Consider the following 22,285-nt stretch of genomic DNA (forward strand, 5'->3'; position numbering starts at 1 on the left):
CTGTTAATGGGATGTGCACAATACTCTTTGGTATCAAGATGAAGGGAGATAACATTTTTGACACTAATAGTTTTACTCCACTTCTATCATGAATTAATATTACTTAGCAAAATGTTTATCCTTATATTATTCTACATTGATCCATCAGCCATCCCAAATAAATGGATAGCTAGTCATGTTAGCTAGCTAGTTCATCAGCTAGCTATGCACGGTGTCCATGTTTCTTGGTTGCCTAGCAACAGTGTTCTCACAACTTTAACCACTTGACTGGCGCAGTGTGTTTGCCTTCCCATATCAAAAGCACTAATTCACAATTTTCATCTGAACACGTCATTAGTTTCCTTAGCTAACGTTCTTGTCCCCGTCCTCTCACAGGGCCTCATTTATCAAACTGGATACAAACAAATTTATTCGTTAATTGTTCGCAGAAGCATTTAAACAAGAAATGTGGTATTCATAAAAATCCAGTTATATCGTTAAAATGTATTAAAATCGCGTCCTACGAGAGCTCCTGAGTTCCTGAGTAACGTGAATCTCGATTGATCGGCTTCAAATCGTATAACTGGTGATTAGTTACTGTAATTTTATACACTGATTACACTGTCAAGTTTAAATAGCTTATTTATTTCAATCACACACAAATTTAGTGAAAATTTTGTGAAACTCAGTCATTTCATATTAATGACTTAAAGCAATCCAAAACAAATCCATAAATTAATACAAATAAAACTATCCATTCAATTAGGTCAAAAGAAATGGCGCCCTATAACAGGAGGAAGAGTTAATGTAGGTTTAAGGTAGCTGATTTGCTGCAGTGGCTGAGCTGCGTTACTAGAAGATTTGATGCACGCGACACTTAGGAGGCGCTCTTTCACCATTTAATTGTCATGTTGTCATTTTCAGCTCTGTCATCTTTGCTTTTTATGGTGTTTTGCGGACGTCGCTAAATATAAATCAGCTGTGATGTGAACACTCTTGGTAATTTATGGGTGATTGGCATTTATCAACATATGCATGAAGAAAATCAGCATTACCCAAACTTTTGTAAATCTGGTGGGATTTTTTTTTTTGTATGGTTTGGCTTATGACAACATTTACGCACAACTTTACTGAACGATTCATAAATGAGGCCCATTGTTTCTGTAATAGGCTGACGATTTAATCCAGACAGAGCTTACACAGAGAGAAAAGAAAAAGACAAAAACAAAACCCAGACCTAGACACTCATTCACTCCTACACTCCAAACAAAAATACACTGATGTGACTGTTTTTTCCCACATGCAGGCTATTAATCCTCCCTACGTACTACAAAACACATTTTGATGTGGGAATGCGGAAATTTGACTGGGCATCGATTTCACCCTGAATGACCTTTGGAGCAGCACCCTATCTGTTTTCTAATTATCCTTCAGATCCATTAAACTTTGTACTACAAGTGACACATTTACATATTCCAGGGTCAAACAGTGTAGGTTGGTATCTCTATTTATTCCAAAGCTGAGGAAAGCTGCAACCTCAGAGCTGTCGGTTTCTGACACAGATACATGCATTCGTCTATTCAGTTTACAAACGCAGCCCTCGGGATGGTGGCTGTGGAGACACGGATGTCGCACTGAAGATCTTCAGACACTTTAGGGACCTGGGCTTCGTCCTTTTCTAGCCAGGCTTCAACACAAAATCAGAACAGAACACCACCAGCGTGACTGATTAAGCGGATTGTGGTCAGCCATCCAAGATGGCCTCCACCATGTGGTTATGGTGCAGGAGGGAGGGATGTCTTTTGTCCTTGAGTCTTTTTAATCTCACTCGGAATCTCGCAAGCTAGGTAAACGTACAGATAGCTTTCTGATGTGGTTTAGTAGAATAAGGGCCTCCACTTTTTGTTTAGAGATCTCTGTTGTGTCAGTGATTTCCGTTTGACCAATCAGGATCTAGCAGAGCAACAACCTGCCGTGGAAAGTAATCTGATCTGTAAACGCCGCCGGCTGGTGTTCGTGCTCCTTTTTTCCGTTTGTCTCAGCCATCCTTGAATGACGTCAGTGCAGAACTACATTGATTCGGTTTCACAATACAAAAAAAATAACAGTAGATGTTTTTTTGTTTGTTTGTTTGCCAAAAGGGATGCTACATCATAATGATTTCTGTCTTTTCATCAGGTTTGATATCAAACAGCGATCTGAAAACCAGTTTTTATGACAAACTATTCCCCCCTCCCAAAAAAAAAAAAAAAAAAACAAGAAAATAAAAAAGCCAAATCCAAATATACTGAAGCAGTCAGTAAGAACGTCGGTGCTAACTGTACAATAGTGCTCTGGATTAATAACTAGCTTTAATACAGAGTCTCGAGTTTACATTCTCTAACGCAAATACAGCATTCCTCCACACATGGACAAAACACAAAAAACACAGAAAATAAAATGATTGTACATCTTCTGTTTGGCAGTCCAGAGTTCCCAAAGTGTCCAACAAAGGACACGACTCCACAATAAAAAGTCGAACGGTTCCTGATTGGAACATAGAGAACAACGAACAAACAAACAAACAAACAAACAAAAAAATAAACAAAGCAATGACATGCTGCCATGGCAGTCTATTTTTGGTTCAGAAGAACTAGCTTCATCCTCGTTTAGTGCCTTCTTTTTTTACCTCTCTCGGTTCATAGAGGCTGTTTGTTTATTCGTTTTGTTATTTGTGGCCAGTGTTTATGAGCCAGCAGCAGTCCGAGTGGGCGTTGGCGTTGCGCGTGATTGGCAGTTTGTTAATTTGAGCTCGCCAGGGAGTCCGGTTGGCCATCGTCCTACTGGAACCAGCGGAAAGGAGCTCCGGTGGGCAGCATCACCTTCTTAGAGACACAGGGAAGTAAAAGAGGGGGAGGGGGAGAAAGAGAGAACAGCAGTGGTCAGTAAATGAAGCATTTTGCGCCACGGTTAAACGGATACTTCAGTGTTTTTCGAAATAATATCTATCTTTCAGATAAGAATTTTAACACATTATCCTTAACTGAGGAAAAAAACACCACCACCAATTTAACTGAAACTCACTTATAATGGAGGTCTAATGCCAGTTGTTGACCATTAATAAATGTTTATGAGACACATTTTTGGCTAAAATGCCTTAGTAAATTCAAAGGTTTTTGTAAACTCTTTATCCTTTGAAAGATCAAACTACTTTTTCAAAGGCAATAATTATGGATCTAATTGCTCATTTTGATACAACAAAACCTTTGGAAAAGAGTAACACTGTGTAATGCTGAAATCCTTCCCTCACTCATTCACTATTTACTATATCGACTGTTCTGTCAGAGCACTATATGGGAAGACAGACTGAATTCATACTTTAGTTGTCATTAAACAAAAAAAAAAAAAAAATGCATTAATATTCAATAAATACATTTATATTCCAAGACGGCCGCTCTGGTGTCCTCCTGACCAGTCATTTTCGAGCTGAAAGAAACTTGCCTGGCCTGTATATTGTTATTATTCTCATTACTAAGTGTAAAAACATACTAGAGGTGTAACCCTCGGGCTTCCACATGATACAATACAATTTTACTTCAATATTTGACTATATCACTGAATCTACTATGATACGATTCCATTTAGTAGCCTCCAATCGATGTGTGATCAGTGTTGCTCAGAATTTAGGGTAGGTCTATCCTTAATTTGCGAATGATGATGATGTAGTGAAGGACTTTATTTCTTAGAAGTGTCAGAGTTATGTTCCAATTCCCTCGCTAACCTATTTACACATCAGTTTACGTCACCAGTTAGCATCACCAATTTTCTGATCTTTTTGGACAATCATCGATTTATGATGATGAAATTTGTTGCCTCAATTTATTTCAATTGTTGCCTTTTAAATCAATGCATCGATCCTATTCGCCCTATAACATAGTAGCTAGTATATCAGGGGAATATAATTTGTCCACTGAGAATTCGGACAATGCTACAAAATGTCTGCACCCCAAATAGTGCACTAGCAGGGAACGAATGCAGCCACGGCATAAGTAACCGGAAATACTTTTTACTTTATGGTTACAGGGTTAGAAAGTGGAATTAAATTCCATAACAGCAGTTTCAGTAAATTTTTTTTAGTCAGAACTGTGTTCGAGCTGCAAACATGTTCGAGCTGCATAGCAGGAAAAAAACATGGACGCCTCCGTGTTCATCTTTTGCTAGCAACAAGCTAGCCAGCTAATTGTGATGAGCAAACTAGATAGTCAATGTTATTGATTTAACAAGCGAATATGTGTGTATGTTGATTGATCTAAAGCAAATACTTGTACATACAGTAAAGAAGTGCTACTTTGTTTACTGTTGATGTTGTGAGCAGCCATGTTGCTTTGACGTCACTTACTGAAATCAGGGTTGAGGAGACCTTCCTGAGTTTTACATGTAGGAATTCTAGGGAAAATTGTCTTTTTTCCCAAGTCGGAGGTCAGAAATTCTGAGTTACGAGTTTTAGTCGAATGCAGCAGAAGACCATCAGAGTGTAAAAGTTGTAGTTTTGAATTCACGTGATGTAGTCACGTTTTTCAAAGCTTTTTGACGGAATTCAACAACTGTCCTTAGATTCCCATTATACGTGAGTAAACATGTTTTCTGGTCTTGTGCGGAAATGTGTTGAAATTCTTGTCTGTTGTAATCACAAATACACTACAGATGTAGTGGATAGGGATTAGACTGAAAACACTGGAGTATTCCTTTAAGGTAAACATCTGAGAAGAAAACAAGGCTGACAAACTTCCCAAAGACTGGAGCATTAACACCTGTGTTGGACTGTGCTTTCTTTTTGTTCATTCTCTCTCTCTCTCTCTCTCTCTCTCTCTCTCTGCCTGATTTACCCCCTATTAGTCACGTTTGCTCTCTCACCCCTCCCCCATCTCTCTCTCTCTCTCTCTCTCTCTCAATGTGTGGAGTTGGACTCTGAGCCTGTGGAGCCTGAAATGCCGCAGTAGTGGTGGATTTTTCCCAGCATGCCCTGCGGCTGTGGGGGCCGGCCGGGCGGCGGTGGGACGTGGGGACTGGCACTGAGAGACTCAAGCCAACTGCAGCATTTCCTGGAAAAGCTAACCGTCATCACATGAGAGAGAGAGAATGAGACAAAGACAGAAACAAGGAGGAGTGAAGTTGCTTAATTATGAAGTAACACGGGCAGACGATGATTTCACCTACTGTGACTTAATAACCTCACACACACACACACACACACACACACACACACACATTCATAGACACTCTTTTCCTGTCCTGGACACCCTCTCCCTCTCCCTCATTACTCTCCAAGATAGCTGACAGGACCTTGGCATATCTGCACACACTCACAAACACACACACAGACACACAGACACACACACACAGTTCCCCTTATCCTTCCATGACCCCCCTGACAAGCCAACACAGATGGACGCCCGGCGCAAGCACATGGCAAATCAGTCCCTGGCCACACACACACACACACACACACACACACAAATGTACACACAAACTAAAAAACACTCATCCTTCCCACGTACACAAATAAATATGACACTGCAGACAGTTTCGGTCGTTATTTTTCTCACTGTTATTTTTAATTTTCTCTCAGTAAATCACACACACACACACACACACACACACACAGACGTGTTCCTAAAATACCTCATCTGTCTGACTGTTGCTTAAGCTCTTTGGGAAAGGGGTGGAGCCTGGATTACTGCCATCCTTGTCTCCTCCCACACACAGCTGTCAAAGGTTTTAAGTGGAAAACATTACGCGCGCACACACACACACACACACACACACAAAGATATGGTCCACTTTTACAATTTTACACACATCAATAACCCCATACACAACAGAAATGGAGACAAACTATGACTCCCCCACACACACAAAACCAACTCACACCTTTCCTTCTCCCGTCAATAAAACCTTGCATGTTCTCCGATCGCCATAACCCTTGTAGATTCCCCCATTTCATCAATACGAGCCTGTTCATATGATGACACATACCCCCCCAACACACACACACACACACAGAGCCCAGTCAATAGATGCAACAACCCTGTGACCCCCCCACCACCACCACCCTGTGACATCAATAAGGACTTTTTAAGCCGTATAAGCCTCCACACCTTCACCATCCATCCTCTTTTACTGACAATACGACATCATAACACAGGACGGCTGGGCGATATGATGATATTATGCTAATATTGTAATAAATGATGAATACACTTTTCTGTGAGTATCAAAGGTATCATGACCAGTCCAGTTTACTCATATTATTCATACTGAGGTTAATAAGACGAAAAAATGCAGCTTGCTCCATAACTGATAAACCACAATGAGCAAAACTTACTGACTGTTACAAAGCACTGACACTGGAGACTCCTTCCATAAATGCTGAATAAACGCCTCCTTACACAAAACGTCTTACATTTGTCTTTGTTTGTTGTTAGACTAAAACTGCATAAGCATCCGCTTTGAGTTAGCTGTTACTATAGAAACAGTACCATATTACAACGAGTGCATTAACATACTGTACACCTGTGATCTGAATCATGGCTATCACTACTGTCAGAGATGCTGTTATAGAAAATTAATCAACACCTTCTGAGCTGCAGTATTCTCTGATGGATGTTCCACATACTCTAATAATCTAAATCTAATCTAAGCCTAAAAAGAAACAAATTTTTTTAAAAAATGAAGAAAAATATAATCACTGATATGGTGAAACTTTCTCTAAGGAGATGTTCTTTTAACATTTTTGGAAGGAGTCTCTAGTGTCAGCGTTTTGTTTAAGAGTAGTTAGATAGCGTTTTGTAACAGTAGTTAGAGTGCCCTCTGGTTCTATACTAATCTACATTCTTTTTCATGCATTATTATTGTTATGTTGTTGTTGTTATTCATTTTATTAAGTTGTAATTTTTTTGTCTTATTCACTTCAAGAGAGAGGAAACAGAGAGGCTGGTGAGGGAACGGCTGTTTGTAGTTGTAAAGGTAAGTGATAATAGGAACAAACTTGTCTCATGGACATTCCATAGCATTAAATGTAATTATAAATGGATTTAAAAAAATACAATGTGCTGTTCTTTAATTAATAGAAAAATGCAATGACAAATTCCTGTGTTAGAAGAGGAACACACTACTCTGGGATGTGCTGTAACTCCTCTTTGTATTGGGCCACATCACGACTCCATTTCAGTTGTGTTTGAGTCCTTACTTTTCTGACAGCTTCAGTAATGTTATTGTTATCTACTAGTGAGTTAAAAATTGCGACTTGGCGATCGTTCGTTTTCTATGTACAAGCACAACACAGAACCAGTAACAATGGCAAGCAACAATGTGGCAGAGTGATAAGCGAGTTGAGATTTTCTTAACCCCATGCAAATTCACTATGACGATGTAAAGTGACAAATCCAAACGATTGGTTTGAATAATTCCTCAGATCAATCCTATCGTCATGTATGGTCACTTTATTTCCTACCTCCAATTCATTCCCAATTCGTTCTTCTGTTTGATGCCCAAAAATGGAAGATAAATCTATAACTGTGGTTTTGTCTTATCCTGTCATATGAGCTCTCATTAAATGTTTATAGAGCTGTTACAAAGAAAAATAAAGCTTGGAAGGAAGTAGCAGAGATCGTTGAGTGTTGATCGTTAGGTTTCTTTGCTAATCTGCCAATGAAGCTAGTACAAAGTAAACATTAACCTACAAGCAGCACGTGTGAAAGCAGGGTTAGCTGTCAGTAACCATAACTAGCTAACTAGCTATTTACAGTCTCTTACATGAACCATAGCCTTCAATCCAGTCACCACTCTCATTTACTGTGCAGTTTTTGTATGTTTTAGGTGTTTTCAAAGGTTGTGTGTGGAACACAGGACATGTTTTTGGGCTACGTTTCCATATCTGTTGATTGACTAGTCCAGTTGCAGTTTACAAGGCATTAAGCTAAACCACACACACACACACATACACACCCACACACCTTTAAGCCCTTTCTCACTCCAACGCTGCGATCTCACGACCCCTTTAACTCCCAGCAAAATCCTCCCCAGAGAAACTGGAGCATTCAGCATTCCCATGTACACACACACACACACACACACACACACACAGCTGTTCAGCAACATACGTGCTAAACTACAATCATTGCTTATCAGCTTCATATCCTCTGTAACTGATAAAAAAGGCCAGTTTGATCTATAGCTAGAGCTGTGGCATTTACTAACACCACGACTAGAGAAGGGTTGTGTCTCTCTGATGCCAAATGACACACAAACATACAGACAGGATTCCAGGCCACAATGACACCTGGTGCTCCAGATGACAGCCGCAATGGCCAGATGGACCGTGTAAGACTCACACACACACACACACACACACATACACACACAAACACAATCTCTCTCCACCCCATCCCATCCCCCCACATACACATGGTGTACGCTCAGGCCAACGGACACAGCCGCACACCACGATCACTTTTACACTAGACTGAGAGAATTTACAGTTTATATTTAAATCGGATGTTGTGTAGTGATCAGTGATGGAGCTCTTTGGACGTGTAGCAAAAACGTTTACAAGATCATTTTTGCCACAAGTTCACTCAATGACCTGGAATTGTGAACGTATGAAATACTGTATCTTCAGCTCTATTCAGGCAGCATTAGTTTCTCACGGTGACACTTATGTTTGTAATTAAATATTTGTCTCCTGTGTGATAAAACTATAACATCCAGTCGGTTATAAAAGAACACAGAGCATGCAAGTTTCTTTACTATGAATCAAAATGTTTATGTCACACATCATCAGACAATTACATCACTTACAGAAAACTATAATCATGATATTGTGGAATATATGAATATAAACTGAGATTTTATCCCAACTAGATTTTTTCAATTGGCTTTCTTTTCCTGTTTAAGAATTTAAATGATTTAAATTGTATTTACGAATTTAAAAGCAACCATTAAAACATTTCAATATACAATGAAACCTATGCTTGTAACATCAGAGAAATGGCTAACTGGATGAGACTATGATGATCAGACCACCCTGGAGCGTGTCGGAAAAAACAGCACCTGTAAAGGATCATATTACCTCAGCCGTCCATGTAAAACTAGAACTCTTGCATGATATAATTTTCAAAGGACCCAAATTATAAACTGTTGCTGTAACAGAGAAAGTCTGTACACTACAGGCCAAAAGTATCAAAGCAAACAGCTATTTTTTAAGTTTCGAAAACCCTTTGCAATTAAAGGTGCAGTATTCGATTGGCCTTAGCAAAAGAGTATTAATTCGCTGAGAAAACCCATTCGGAAAACTGACTTCCGGTCCGGAATGCTTGTTTGTGTTTGGATTATCTCTGCCTTATCTCGCCTGCAGCTTGTGCAAAATGCAGCAGCTAGAATTTTAACAGGGACTAAAAAGAAGGTCCATATTTCCCCTGTTTTGGCATCTCTTCACTGGCTTCCTGTTAAGATCAGAATTGATTTTAAAATTCTTATTTATCTATATAAAGCTCTTTCTGGTCTTGCTCCACTTGCTCCAACTCTGGGACAGTCTCCCTTTTCACGTGAGGTCCGCTACGTCTTTAGCTATTTTTAAATCTTCTCTTAAAACTAATTTTCATTCTTTGTTTTATGATGTTATTTATCGTGATGTAATATGATGCTATGTACAGCAGTTTGGATCAACTACTGCTGTCTTTAAAAGTGCTTTATAAATAAAATTTGATTTGACTTTGACTTGACTTGGATGCACCTCCTTGTCAGTCTTTTTATAGACACTCTTCAAGCCATCGTAGATCCCGGGGGCAGAGCTTCGTGAGCCTCTGTTCAAGAATTATTCAAACGTTGAACCCACCTAACCATTAGAGACCTAATTTTGAAAAAAAAAAAAAAGACTAATGCAGATTTATCTCACAATTATGAGTATATATTGTGTAATTGCACCTTTTTTTCATACAAATGTGCCTTTGTTTCTCACAATTACGAGTTAATATCACACAATTGTCACTTTTTATCTCACAACTGCACACTAATATTTCACAATTGCAACTTTTTATCTCACAATTACTTATTAATATCACACAATTGCTTCCGTTTCCAATAATCGAACCATAACAAAACCCAGCAATGTGAAAACAAGCAATATAACCTACCTGAATATTCTTTCCGGCAAGAACTCTACAGTCTCGGAAACTGTGACATATCAACTCGCAATTCTTGTGAGATAAAAAGTCGCAGTTGTATAATATTGACTCACAATTGTGAGATAAATCTGTGTAATATTTTCTCATATGTGATAATAACAAGCTTCCATACTTGTGACATCTCTTTTAGCCAAAACAATGCTTTAGAAAATATTCCTCTGGTTTGGAGTGATATTCGCACTCTAACATACTGAATTATATAGGAACGGCTTTCAGCTGTTTGTTGATAGCTGACTAATTTTTGATTATTTACAAACTTTTAATTAAACACAGGTTCCTGATTAAGCAGTCAGGAACCTGTTAATGTGAGAATTGTGTTAATGATTAAGGTTGCTATAAAAATCATAAATGCATAAACAAGAATCAGAATCAGACATAATTCAGACTATGTTGTTCTTTATTATATTATTTAATTAATAATTAAATTACTGCTCCCTATTGGGAAAAATGTTTATTTTTACAGTTAGTTGCTTTCACACTTTTGGCTTATGGAGTATAATTGAGCATGAACTGATTAATATTTTTACAAACCTTTTTGGGTTTTTTTCATACAATTTGGCTATATGCAACACAATAGTACAAAAAAAAAACGGAAACGGCAAAGAAAACTCTTTAAATCTTACACTATCTCACAGGTGGCTTATTTGGTAGACAATTCAACTACTGAATAAACGATATCTTTACAACTGGGACTGAATTAACTTCCCACATCAGATTCATGGCTATAAGCTAAGAAGCATCACAAGTTTACAATCATCAATTAATTAGCACCTGGTAAATGCAGTCCTGCCTCAAATCACATCGTTTCTGTAATTAATGCTATCTGTAGACAATCATGAAAATTTAATTAAGTAATTCCAACTGCTTATATAGTTTCAAAACCAAATGTTGGGTTTATTTTGGGTAAATGATTTTTTCCCCTCAAATGTACTGTGTATTATGTTGCAGGTATTCTGGTCCTTGCTCAGAAATAGAAAACTGGACTCCTATAACAGCACTTTAAATACCACAGCACCTTAGAATATTTCAAATAAACATATTTATTCAAGAAATTTTCATTTATGTGATGTGTTTGTTCATTTTGGTGTCAGCAATTCTGTAATTACTTGATGACTCAACTTGGTTTTAATGTATTTGCATAATTCTAAGTGACTGTCATAACCCTGGATTATCTGTTAGCTACATTTGCCTTACAGCGGCAGTGCGAAACTGGAAAAGTCAAATTCAGACACAAAACATGTCATAACATGTCTTAATTTTGGGTAAGTGATTTTTTTTCCTTCAAATGTACTGTGTATTATATTGCAAGTATTTGGCTCTTTGTTCAAAAATAGAAAACTGGACTCATAACAGCGATTTGACAACTTAAATTATTCCAAACATTTATATGTTACTGTTTTAAGTACAGAAATCTCCTGTGATTGTGTGTATGACTAGATCCTAACCGAGAGAAGAGTAAATGTTGATATCCTTTTGTTCATACACACACCTGATCCAAACTATTGAATTTATTACAGATAATAGCACACCTTCCCATAATGCAACTCTGCCTATCTTTCAAGTACAAGTTCAGGACAAACCTTCTGTTCCCATCATCCTGCCACCAAAAAACACCTTAACGATTTAATTACTTAATGGATGAAAGTATAGAATCGGTGCAAATTATCCATATAATCAAATTATGACCGATTCTAGATAAGCACTCTTACTCTGAGAAGTTTCCAGAAGGTCCCCACGGGCAGATAGTGTGATGGTTTTGGAAGAAGTAAAGAGCAAAATAATTTCCTGCATTAGCGATGGGGTCAGCCACAGTGGAACCTACAGCGGTTTCTCCATCCTCCTGCACAGTTCAGTAATGTTACTGCACAAACAACTCCTGATTCAGCTCAGAAAGCACTTTAGACCTTTGTCCATTGCATACTACAACTGGAATTTATGATAAAATTTAAACTGGAATTGAGCCTTTTCAATTGGCTACTGATCCAGTACCAAACAACTGTACAGTTTTGCTACCTGATCAAGGCTGATTCAAAGAAGAACTAATCGTACTTGGGGGTGGGGCTAGCAGCATTGTTCACTGCTGATTGGTTACACATACACATCATGCGACATGTCAAACCATATATACAAACACAAATAATAACTCCAGAAGAAAAAAGAAAAATAGTCTGGTTTGTCTGAGTAGTTTCTTTTTACTCTAGAGCTGTAAAAAAAAAAAAAAAAAAAAAACTAAATTAAGCTGTTTTATTTCTCTAAACAGTTAATTCTTTCTTTTATAGACCAACAGCACGAACAAACAGAAAACACAGAAATGTTTTTATTTTCCGTCCATCACTAATTTTTTGGTGTGTTTTGAATTTTCTTTGCAATGCTAGTTTCTTATTTTCGTTTTGCCATTTTTTCATCAACAACTGGTCAAAACAGTTGTTTTGTTTTTGTTATCGTTGACAAAATTTTAAAACCCTTCATCATCAAGTCTTTCTTCAGTAATTTTGTTGCACCAAACAGCCAGTCAGACAAAGGAATAATGTTAATCATAGCACGTCTACCATGTTACGCTTAACAATGGCGATGTTTTGTGTCATAATGATGAATCAGTGGCTTTTATTGTTGTTTATACTGTGCCCGTTTCAGTCCTCTCTTAAGTTAATGGAAAATGAACTAGAACTACATCCTCCTCTTGTTGTTTTTGAATGTGCAGTGGAAAAATGTGTTACAAATTATCAGATGACGAGAATAGTGGTGTGTTCAAAATGTAGTAAAAAAAAAAAAAAACATGTACTTCCTAAATGGGGTTTTGGAAAGTGCATTAGAGTGGGACATTTTGTAATGGCAGCTCCAAGCTGCAAAAATGCACCTGTGAGATTTATTTCTTATGCTTCCTTACCTGAACACCATCTACTTTTTTATAACGGAGTCATTTCACCGAGACTTCATCAGTTTGATAAGTTTGAAAGGAGAGCCATAACTCTTTGAAGGACAGGGTATAAGCGATGATTGATTCTCCTAGAAACTCAAGTGTGGCAACTTATTCCAACCAAATTTATCTACAGGGTCATGTTCAACAGTTTCAAATCAGGTTGTTTTCAGATCAAGAAAGAGTTTGTACAAGTGCAGACATGTTTGGGAAGAGCTCTGGGGTCAATAACCTCTGGTCTCGACCACTGCGGCTCATAGCGTGTCCTATCTTACCTACCTTCTTTTTGAGAAAGTCTCCACCAAAGCAAAGTAAGAAAGACAAATATCTCATCCACAAAGTGTGTATAGCTCTTACACATTACCTATATATTAAATGTACCAAACAGGATTTATGATCAAATCCTGAAACTTTGAGGTGTAATGTTCATTTCTAAAAGCTGCTGTACATGCAAGGTCATGTGCAATGTTCTGGGAGGCTACAGCAAAACTACTGGAGCAGCACACTGGTGCACCCAATTTCTTCTTCACTGTTGGAAACCAGTAATTTGTCAGTTTGTATTCATTAATTTTTTTATCATTTTACCTCTAGCCCTCCAGCTGGTTTCTTCTTGAGCTCCTCACACTTCCTGAACTTGCAGATCTGGTGGCCGGTCTTGCGGTTTCGGCAGCTGCTGCACTGCTCGCAGTTGATCCTGCGTCTGCAGGGCGGGCACAAACCACAGCGTTTGCGCTTCTTCTTGGCATTGGCGCTGGCAGCTGCTGCCATCTCATTGTGCGCTTGCTGCTGCTCAGAAGCTCCTGTCACCTGCGACAGTGCCCCATCAGCCAGGAACACTCCAGCCGGCGTCATGATGAAAAGGCCTGGGTGGAACGGGAAAGTGCCCCCGACTCCACCACCATTGCTCAACAACGGAAAGTCTGTCACACTCCCCAGTGAATCAGAGGCTGAGACTGCCTCCATGTCCCCGCCCACACCAAGGTTGGAGGAGTCAGAGACAGGAAGTAGCATGCTAGCTCGTCGTAAGAGCTCAGCTGCCTGGGCCAGATGCAAACCGCTTGGAGAGTCCAGAAGGCTAGAAACCAGTGCACCCCGGTCAAGTTTGGTAAGTCCCACCTGGCCCCTGTGCTGGGCGTCTACCGAGTGAGACTTAATCCCTGCGGGTACTAAGGAGCTCTGGGCAAGTCTGTTAGCATTAGCATTCGCAACTGCAGCTGCAGCGGAGCACGTGGCGATGTACTGAGAGAGTGCTCGGGAGTGTTTGAGGCTCTTGCTGAGTGGTGTGCTGATGATCCCACTCCGGTTCCTCCTCTCCACCACGGGCGAAGATTCTTCATCAGCACAGCAGCTGTCCCGAGCATCTTCATCCTCTCTAGCTTGGTTTCCCTCCATCAACCCCCCACTGGCAGACATGGCCCACAGCTCGAGGGGGAGGGAGAGGGAGGAGGAGGGGAGGAGGAGTGGAGGGAGAAGGCAAAGGGCAGCAATGTTCTCACTGGTTGGTGCACGGCTAAGATTGATGCTAGCAGAGGTGAAGAGTTGGCCTCAGGGATTTCTTCTACAACTGACAGTATGCCGTGTTCACACACATTTTAAGAGGCTTTCCGACTTTGAGACCTGGGAAAGAGAGGGGAGAGGGAAGTTAGAAAATAAATGATAAGTAGACAGGCGATTTAACAAGCTAGCAAAGATCTGCCTGCTTTATGCTACATTCAAACAACTTTTAACAGCCAGAATTTAAACATTGTTTTTGAAAGAAAAGAGAAAAACTTCAGCAAGATTTTCTCACAACCTTTATTTTAGTGTGTTTATATCAGTATATTTTCATTTCAGTCGATTGTAGAAATTGTAGAATCAGAAATAAATGGTTTGTGTATTTTAAATATCTTTTTATGCAATAAATGCAATACATGCTACCAAACAGCCCAGAATTCAGAAAACTCTTCAGATTTTATATAAAATAGACACAAATATAAGTCACTTATGTTAATCATATTTAGCCAAACTATTAACTAACTAGCTTGTTATCGTTGTTTCAGGCAAGTCTATGACTAAGGGAGGGCGCTGCTCCGCTCGTTTTCAGTCAAAATTAGATTTAAACAGTGTATGTAGTATCAGTTTATTTCACAATTTGGTACATGCTATTTATAGTTTTCAAATATTTTACTAACACGAGTCTGTGTTAATGAAAACATGAAATGTGCTGACCTGGTAAAGTGTTACTATGTCCAAATATTTTAAGCTTTTAGCTACATATGGTACATAATACATAACAATGATAATATAACTATAATATTGATGTAATGTTCATCCTTACAATATGATACATATACTCATTTACTTTTACTATGGTATGAGCCTAAATGATGCTTCAGATTTATGATATAGCTTATTATGTTTTCTTCATGCAAAATTTATCTTTGGCATACAAAATATGTATTCTGAGCTAATATGATCATGGATGTTGCATTCATCACGTTCACGGTTTATCGGCTTGAGGCATCCCACCAGCTGTGTGGCAAAATACGTATTTCTGCCATAACTCTGCCAATCATGTCTAAGCTTTTGTGTGCATGATTATGCATGTATATGTGTTTTACTATTTACTATAGCCGGACTACCTCTAGCCAGTTCTAGTGACCAGTATGCAGAATCATTATTTCTTTGTCACAAGACATCCATTGATCCAGTTGTTCCAAGTACAGTGACAATAAGGAGGGTTAGACTTGTCCAGGAGCTGAGAGAGATGATATTCTGCTGTTGTTTCTGCTGTTTCTGTTGCAAAATTTTGTCATTCATTTACTGACTAGTCAGCCAGGTCCCAAAACCAGTGTAATAGGGTATTAGATTTGGTGTTCAAATTGGTTGGAATTGGTTTTATTACAACTCTTCTGCCGTGCTCAAATCTCTCTGCGTCCAGATTTCCTGCCAGGTGATCATATAACAGACCATTCACAGAGATGATAGGCTTCATTTGAATCAATATACACTTTGGAACACACTATGTTCCCTTGCTGGCTGATTACTGGACTATAAACTGTCAGAAAAAAAGGACTGTACAGGTAGACTACTGGTCCCCAAGGTGCAATGTAAATTACCCCCAAAGGTACACTTTCAGGGTGCACTGCAGCCACTTGTCTAGGTAACTAAAGGTACAGATGATGTACCCGTGAGGGTACCATCACAGTGACAAATGTTTGTACCCTGAAAGGTATAGACCTTTTTTCTGGGAGAGCTATGAGCAGTCTCAGTCAACTTACATAGCTGTGCGGGTACTCATGGTAAAGCAGTCCAGGGACCATTGCCTCTCTATAAGGCTAAATTTGAAATATTGCCAATTCTTGAGGGGTTCTGAGGAAATATTTCCCCAAAGATTCATAAGCTTTATCAATAGATAGAGCAATGATTAAATAGGATGGTGTACTTGGCTGGAAATAATACATAGCCAAAACATTATCTGTGTAAAAATCTACACTCAGGAAAAGGCATTCCCCAAGGGCTCTTTGGATAGCGAATGGTCTTAGCTTCCTAAAGTGTTTCTTGGAATGAAACTCATAGAACCTTCCCCAATGTGACTATTCAAAGGGCCTTCTGGGTTCTAGATTTAATCTTTTTTTATAAGATTTTATTTAGACTGATTTGAGGAATTAAAACAATGCTTGGGTTCTGGCACACAATGCAGTGATGCACTGATGAGGCTGGGATATAGTCAAGGGTTATTAGCTTTCAAAAGGGGTTGTACGTAGAACTCTCTGTGATAGAAAGAAACTCTGCTATTGGTTCAATACAGAATTTTTAAGGGTTTCTCAAGAAGGACGAATCAAAGAACAGCTTAGGGTTCTAGATTTAACCTTTGGTTATAAGTGTGTGGAGTTAATGAGAGGCTCCTGGATGAGATTTGCTGTTTTTGAGACCATCAGGCCAAATATGAAGCAGTTACTCCAGAACAGTGGGGAGCTGAAGAGATTGGACAGCATCAAATGGTGTTGCTGTGTGCAGGCGGAAGGATTAGGAGGGTTTTTTTTTCATCTCATCTAACACCTTTAGAACGGGATGTGGAAACGCCACACTCCAAATCCAGACCATTGTTGAGCTAGAGCTTGTCCTTAACTGTAATTGTAACATGGGTGGGGCTGACCATTTGGAAGCTACTACAATGTAGGATGTACCGGGGAAAAATGGTGGGAAGAATGGTAGTTTTTTTTTTTTTTTTTTTATGGAGTGCTCACCATTTCCATTATAAAGGCACACATCAGACACAAACTTTGTTCACAAGTTCTTCCAAACAACAGCAGTGGTCTCTTGAGGCTTTCAATCTGAAGCTAATTCGTGTGCTATGTGACAGCTATAGTGGAAAGGAGCAATGTTTGTGTCAGGGGGCGACTACAGCTAAATCTCGAACCTGGTCCAGTTTATAGGTTGCAAAATTGGTAGACAGTGGACACTGAGCAAAGACTGACAGATGTGTGGAGTTAGATCAATAGGTTAGCAGAAATTTCACAGAGGCCTGCTTATGATTTGCTTGCTACACTAATTAAGGATATGTGTTGATTCATTATTTTACTGTATCATCTATATCATACATATTCTATATTTAATTCAATTCAATTTAATTTTATTTGCATATTCTGTTTTAACAATAGATACTGTCACAAAGCAGCTTTATAGAAATATATCAATTCCAGAGATAAATTTTAAATTTATAAATTTATCCCTAATGAGCAAGACAGAAGCAGAACTCTATATTCAGTTCAGTCATTTCCTCTAAATAATCAAATCAAATAACATTTGCAGTTCATATGTTAAAATTATAGGCTGCTTTAGACAGTTCTCAAAATTTTATTGATTTATTACTTTGTTCAAATATTATCTGATCTCAATATTTATATTTCCTTAGTACTTGATCACACTTACTAAAAAAGAGAAGATTAATATACTTATTTATAAAAAGGGGTTTGTTAGAATTTTGATGGTAATTATAGTGTGGTTTGAGGTCCTCCAACAATTATCGCGTTTGAGTCTATTATCTAGTTTTGCCTAAAAGCATGCTACTAAGACATGTCTAATATTAAAAAATTAAATTCCTTTAATAATATTTTCTGTTTCTACACAACACACTACATATAGTATAAGCTACAGCAACAAATTAATCAATTGAATCAATAAATTACTGAATATATGAATTAACTAATTGACGTATTCTGATAAAAAACACACCAAAACTAAATGAACTTGACTATTTCCAGCTTCTTGGCCTGCCTGTGCAGCTGCAGTGCCATCACTTTGTTCAGGCCTGTCTTCATTCTTGCCTGGTGACCTCAGCTACCCCACACTGCTTCATTCACACCCACACAAGCGATCATATTTATAGACTTACATAGTTATAATCGTATCAAACATATCCCTACCTTTCAACACCTCTGTATTTGGAACGGAATTGTTGTTTCCAGGTAAAAGTATTAATATCTAAAAAAAATTGTATATTAATTTAACTCATTTTAGGTTTGAAAGCTTACAGACTACAGAGACTTATTTACAAAGAAATTTATCACATATTATGATTGCAATACACAATACGATACAATAAAACCCACTGGTTCATTGTAACATGCCAAGAACTGACCTACAGTATTTTATCACAATTATCCCTGTGTCTCACTCTCACACTTACAAATCTGACTTAATCTGAAAAGATCAGAAGGTTAAGATTAAGGGTAAGGGTGATTTTAGAGCTTGTATCATTTTGTATAACTAAGGCCCCTTTCACATGTATATGGATATTTTTGTAATTTTGCAGAAAGAATTGCACTTTTTTCTCTGCATTTTGACCTTCCAGGTTTTTTGGGTCACTGAAAACGAAAGGTGGAGAAATTTTACAACTCTGTTTCCACTGTTTTCTTGTGGATTCTTGATGTGTTACGTGTTGCAGGTTTCTGTGTGTTATGAATGTGATAGGACATTCATCACCAGGTTCTTACTTTGTGGTCCGTAATTTCGCGTTTGATACCATGTTTGCAATTTAATTTCATATATTTTATTATTACACAATTTGTGCAGAGGCACCAGAATATGATATTCATTGTAATACTACTAAATCAACCACTCTGGTGATACAAATTTTGGATAAGACCCAGACAAACTAGCAGCTGGTGGGAAATTTTCCAATCAGACATTGCTGTAGGTAAAGAGTGCATTTCCACTTTCCGCCTTCTCTGACACTCAGTACGCATACTCTTAATATGACTCCTGAGGCTTTTAACATAACAGTTTATGATATACTATGACCACGTACTGGGCTGGCGTGCTTTATGTGAGCGTTTTCAAATTGTTTTTGACTTTCCGTGTGGACGAAGATATTAAAAACTTTCATTTGTATGAAAGGAGCGAAATCCAACCACATCACCCTTCCTCTTTTGACTTTTTATAATGAGGTCAGGTTGACTCATAGACAGTGTTTAGACACTCCCAAAAAAAAACAGTCATCTGGAAGGTCTGAGATCGGTCAGGATGCTCTAAGCACACAATAATGAGTACTGGAGTTCATTTGCATGTTGCAGCTTTTTGCAAAAAAAAAACCCAGTAGTGCCAAAAAAACTGCTTGATAGATTATAAATTGTGTAGCCCTAATCCTATCATAGCATCTTGATGTTCGGCTCAGGAGGCAGGGGATTTAGAAATGAGTCCAGTCTGATATGGTTATAACTTCTTAACCTACACTTCACACACACACAAACACACACACACACACAGAGCCGGTGCATGACGGGAATGCAATGTCAGCCTCGGTGAGGGGGAAAAAACGACTTAACAGAATGCTAAGGCAGGTAGGAGCGAATCCCCCCCACCCGGCCGAAAGAGAGAGAGAGAGACAGAGAGAGAGAGAGAGATTAGACTGTCACGGTACTCACTCAGGCGCAGGAGAGCGCGCGGACGCGCACGCCCTATTCACGCACGCATGCACGCGCCCTGGTGAATTACCATTTATGTAAGGTAGACATAAACAATAAACAATAAAAGTGACATTGACAGCATTATCAAGCAGTGCCACTATTCCCAAATATCTCTATTATTTTGAGTCAATTCATTAAAAGTCATATGCTTGTCATCAGTAGGCTATGGTGGGCATGAGTTGAATTAAATACCATAAGTATTTTATTTATTTTTAATGCACTGTCACTGACAGACCCTGCACGCGGGCTGGGGGTGAGTATGAGGCAGGTAGGCTGGGAGTCAGGTGCTGTTGTGGTATCACCAGGTAGCTGAAGCAGGACAAAGGGCTCTGGCTCGGGGCGCATTACCATTCAAAGGGGTGATAAATGATTGACGTGACAGCCAGATAAGTTCCATCAACTGTTTAGGAGGTTATATAAACGCTGAGGGAAGCTATTTCACCCAGGGGATGGGGCAAAAAAAAGAGAGAGAGAAAAAGAGAAAGAGAAATGCGTGATGAAGCGTTATCAGGATCTGCGCTACCCATCAGCCTGATCCGACATCTAATGCGCGTGAGAGGAGAAAATCAGCACAGCACCGCGTCCGGCCGCGTATTGCGGTGCTGCTGCTTGCGGTGGTTGCGGTGTGTGTGTGAAGGGGGGGGGGGGGGGGGGGGTCACGGTGAACTCCCGCACGAGCGAGGGACAATAGAGCGACGGTCACGGCGCGGGAACAATGAGCCCAAATCTTAACGCAAGTCCACCCTCTCTCTCTCCCTCTCTCCCTCTCCCTCTCTCTCTCCCTCTCCCTCTCTCTCTCTCTCGTGTCCTTCTTTATAGACGCGTTATAAATCACGCACGATCACGCCAGACTCACCGGACAGCACACAGATTCCAGCCTGGCCTGGTGTACACTCCGCATTACGCGCTATTCTTCTGAATGCACGGTCAATAAAAGCAAGGAGGAAAAGTTTTCCCACCAACTCGCCTCGGTTCAATCATTTAACACATGACGCTCAATAATCACTCCCTGAGCGCGTGCGCCTTCCAGAAGGAGGAATGCTTAATGTGGTGAACAGGGCATTTATTTATTCATTCTCCAGATCAAACGGGTTGTTGTTGTTGTTGATGATGTTGTTGTTGTTTTTTAATTCTGTAACACACATAGGCACTCAGAAGAAACAATCCCCCTTATGCAAATCCGATTAGTCATATTACTAGTGGAGAAGTTGTAAAAGCCTGTGTGTGTTTGACTACAGGCAAATGCACCGTCAGACACTTCTAACGGTCAGTCATCTCACAGAGACAAACAACAACAACAACAACAACAATAATAATCTCTATTGTTTGAGCGGCTGGTCAGAGAGCAGTGTGTCCATGGCGACAACAACAGCGGTTCGGTATGCACGAGCACGTACAGAAAGAGAGAGAGAGAGAGCTGCTTCAATTCACCGACATTCTTTCCGTTTATTCCTCCTGCGCTCGCGCTCTTCCGGAAGAAGATGTCATTGTAACTTTGAATAGTCCTCGACAAACTCTGATCCCCCGCTCCCTCTCTCTCTCTCTCTCCCTCCCTCCTTCCCTCCATCCCTCCCTCAAATACTATATCTGCATATTCGCAAACACATGAGCCCCGGAGCCGCGGGTTTGTGGGTTTTTTTTTTTCGCACCTACCAACGCGGGCGCGAGCCGAGGGGAGCGACTCAGCCCTCCAGCCGGGGATTGATCCCGACAATAACAAACAACACAGCACCATCTCAACTCGAGATAGAGAGACACAAAAAACATGCAGCACTCACCTGAAATGAATGTCCGAGCTTGCTTTGTAAAAAAAAAATAAAAGTCCAAAAAAAAAAAAAAAACCCACACACACACGCAAACGCACACGCACACACACACGCGCGCACACGCACACACACTTTGTTTACTGTGTTAAAGAGAGGCGTCGGGGGAGAAAACGGAAACGGTGCTAGGATTTGGTCGGAACGGACGCGAGCGCGTGGGCTCCTCCAAGCCGTCGTCGCCTCGCGCTACCCTCCCACCTCCTCCACGTCCCCGCTCCGCCGAGAGCAACATGCAAACACATTTCATAGATTTTTGGAGCTTCACGCAAAAACCGAAGTGGACTTTTTTCCATCCCGGCGAGAGACGCGCCGAGGAAAAACACACACACGCATACACACACACACACACACACGCACCCACAAGCGCCGACGCGTCCTTAATAATAACAGCGC

The 22,285-nt window shown here is 39.7% G+C and overlaps 1 protein-coding gene across 4 annotated transcripts in view; it reads right to left on the minus strand.

Annotated features, from left to right (window-relative positions):
• Window positions 1–603: 603 nt before the first annotated feature.
• cxxc5b (CXXC finger protein 5b) overlaps window positions 604–22,285 on the minus strand; it is a 22,911-nt gene continuing 1,229 nt past the window's right edge. The window contains exons 1-3 of one of the 4 annotated variants that reach the window (XM_026919864.3): window positions 21,848–22,285; window positions 13,705–14,736; window positions 604–2,843 (exon numbers count right to left, since the gene is read on the minus strand). The exon at window positions 21,848–22,285 is cut by the window's right edge and continues 71 nt beyond it. In XM_026919864.3, coding sequence (XP_026775665.1) covers window positions 2,799–2,843; window positions 13,705–14,532 — 873 coding nt within the window. In that variant the 5' untranslated portion in view covers window positions 14,533–14,736; window positions 21,848–22,285 and the 3' untranslated portion in view covers window positions 604–2,798. Of the gene's footprint in view, window positions 2,844–13,704; window positions 14,737–20,925; window positions 21,436–21,847 lie in introns of those variants that run through there. The other 3 variants (XM_026919866.3, XM_034307592.2, XM_026919865.3) reach the window with 3 other exon arrangements.

This window comes from Pangasianodon hypophthalmus, chromosome 9 (assembly GCF_027358585.1).
Source record: "Pangasianodon hypophthalmus isolate fPanHyp1 chromosome 9, fPanHyp1.pri, whole genome shotgun sequence".
Classification (NCBI taxonomy): Eukaryota; Metazoa; Chordata; class Actinopteri; order Siluriformes; family Pangasiidae; genus Pangasianodon; species Pangasianodon hypophthalmus.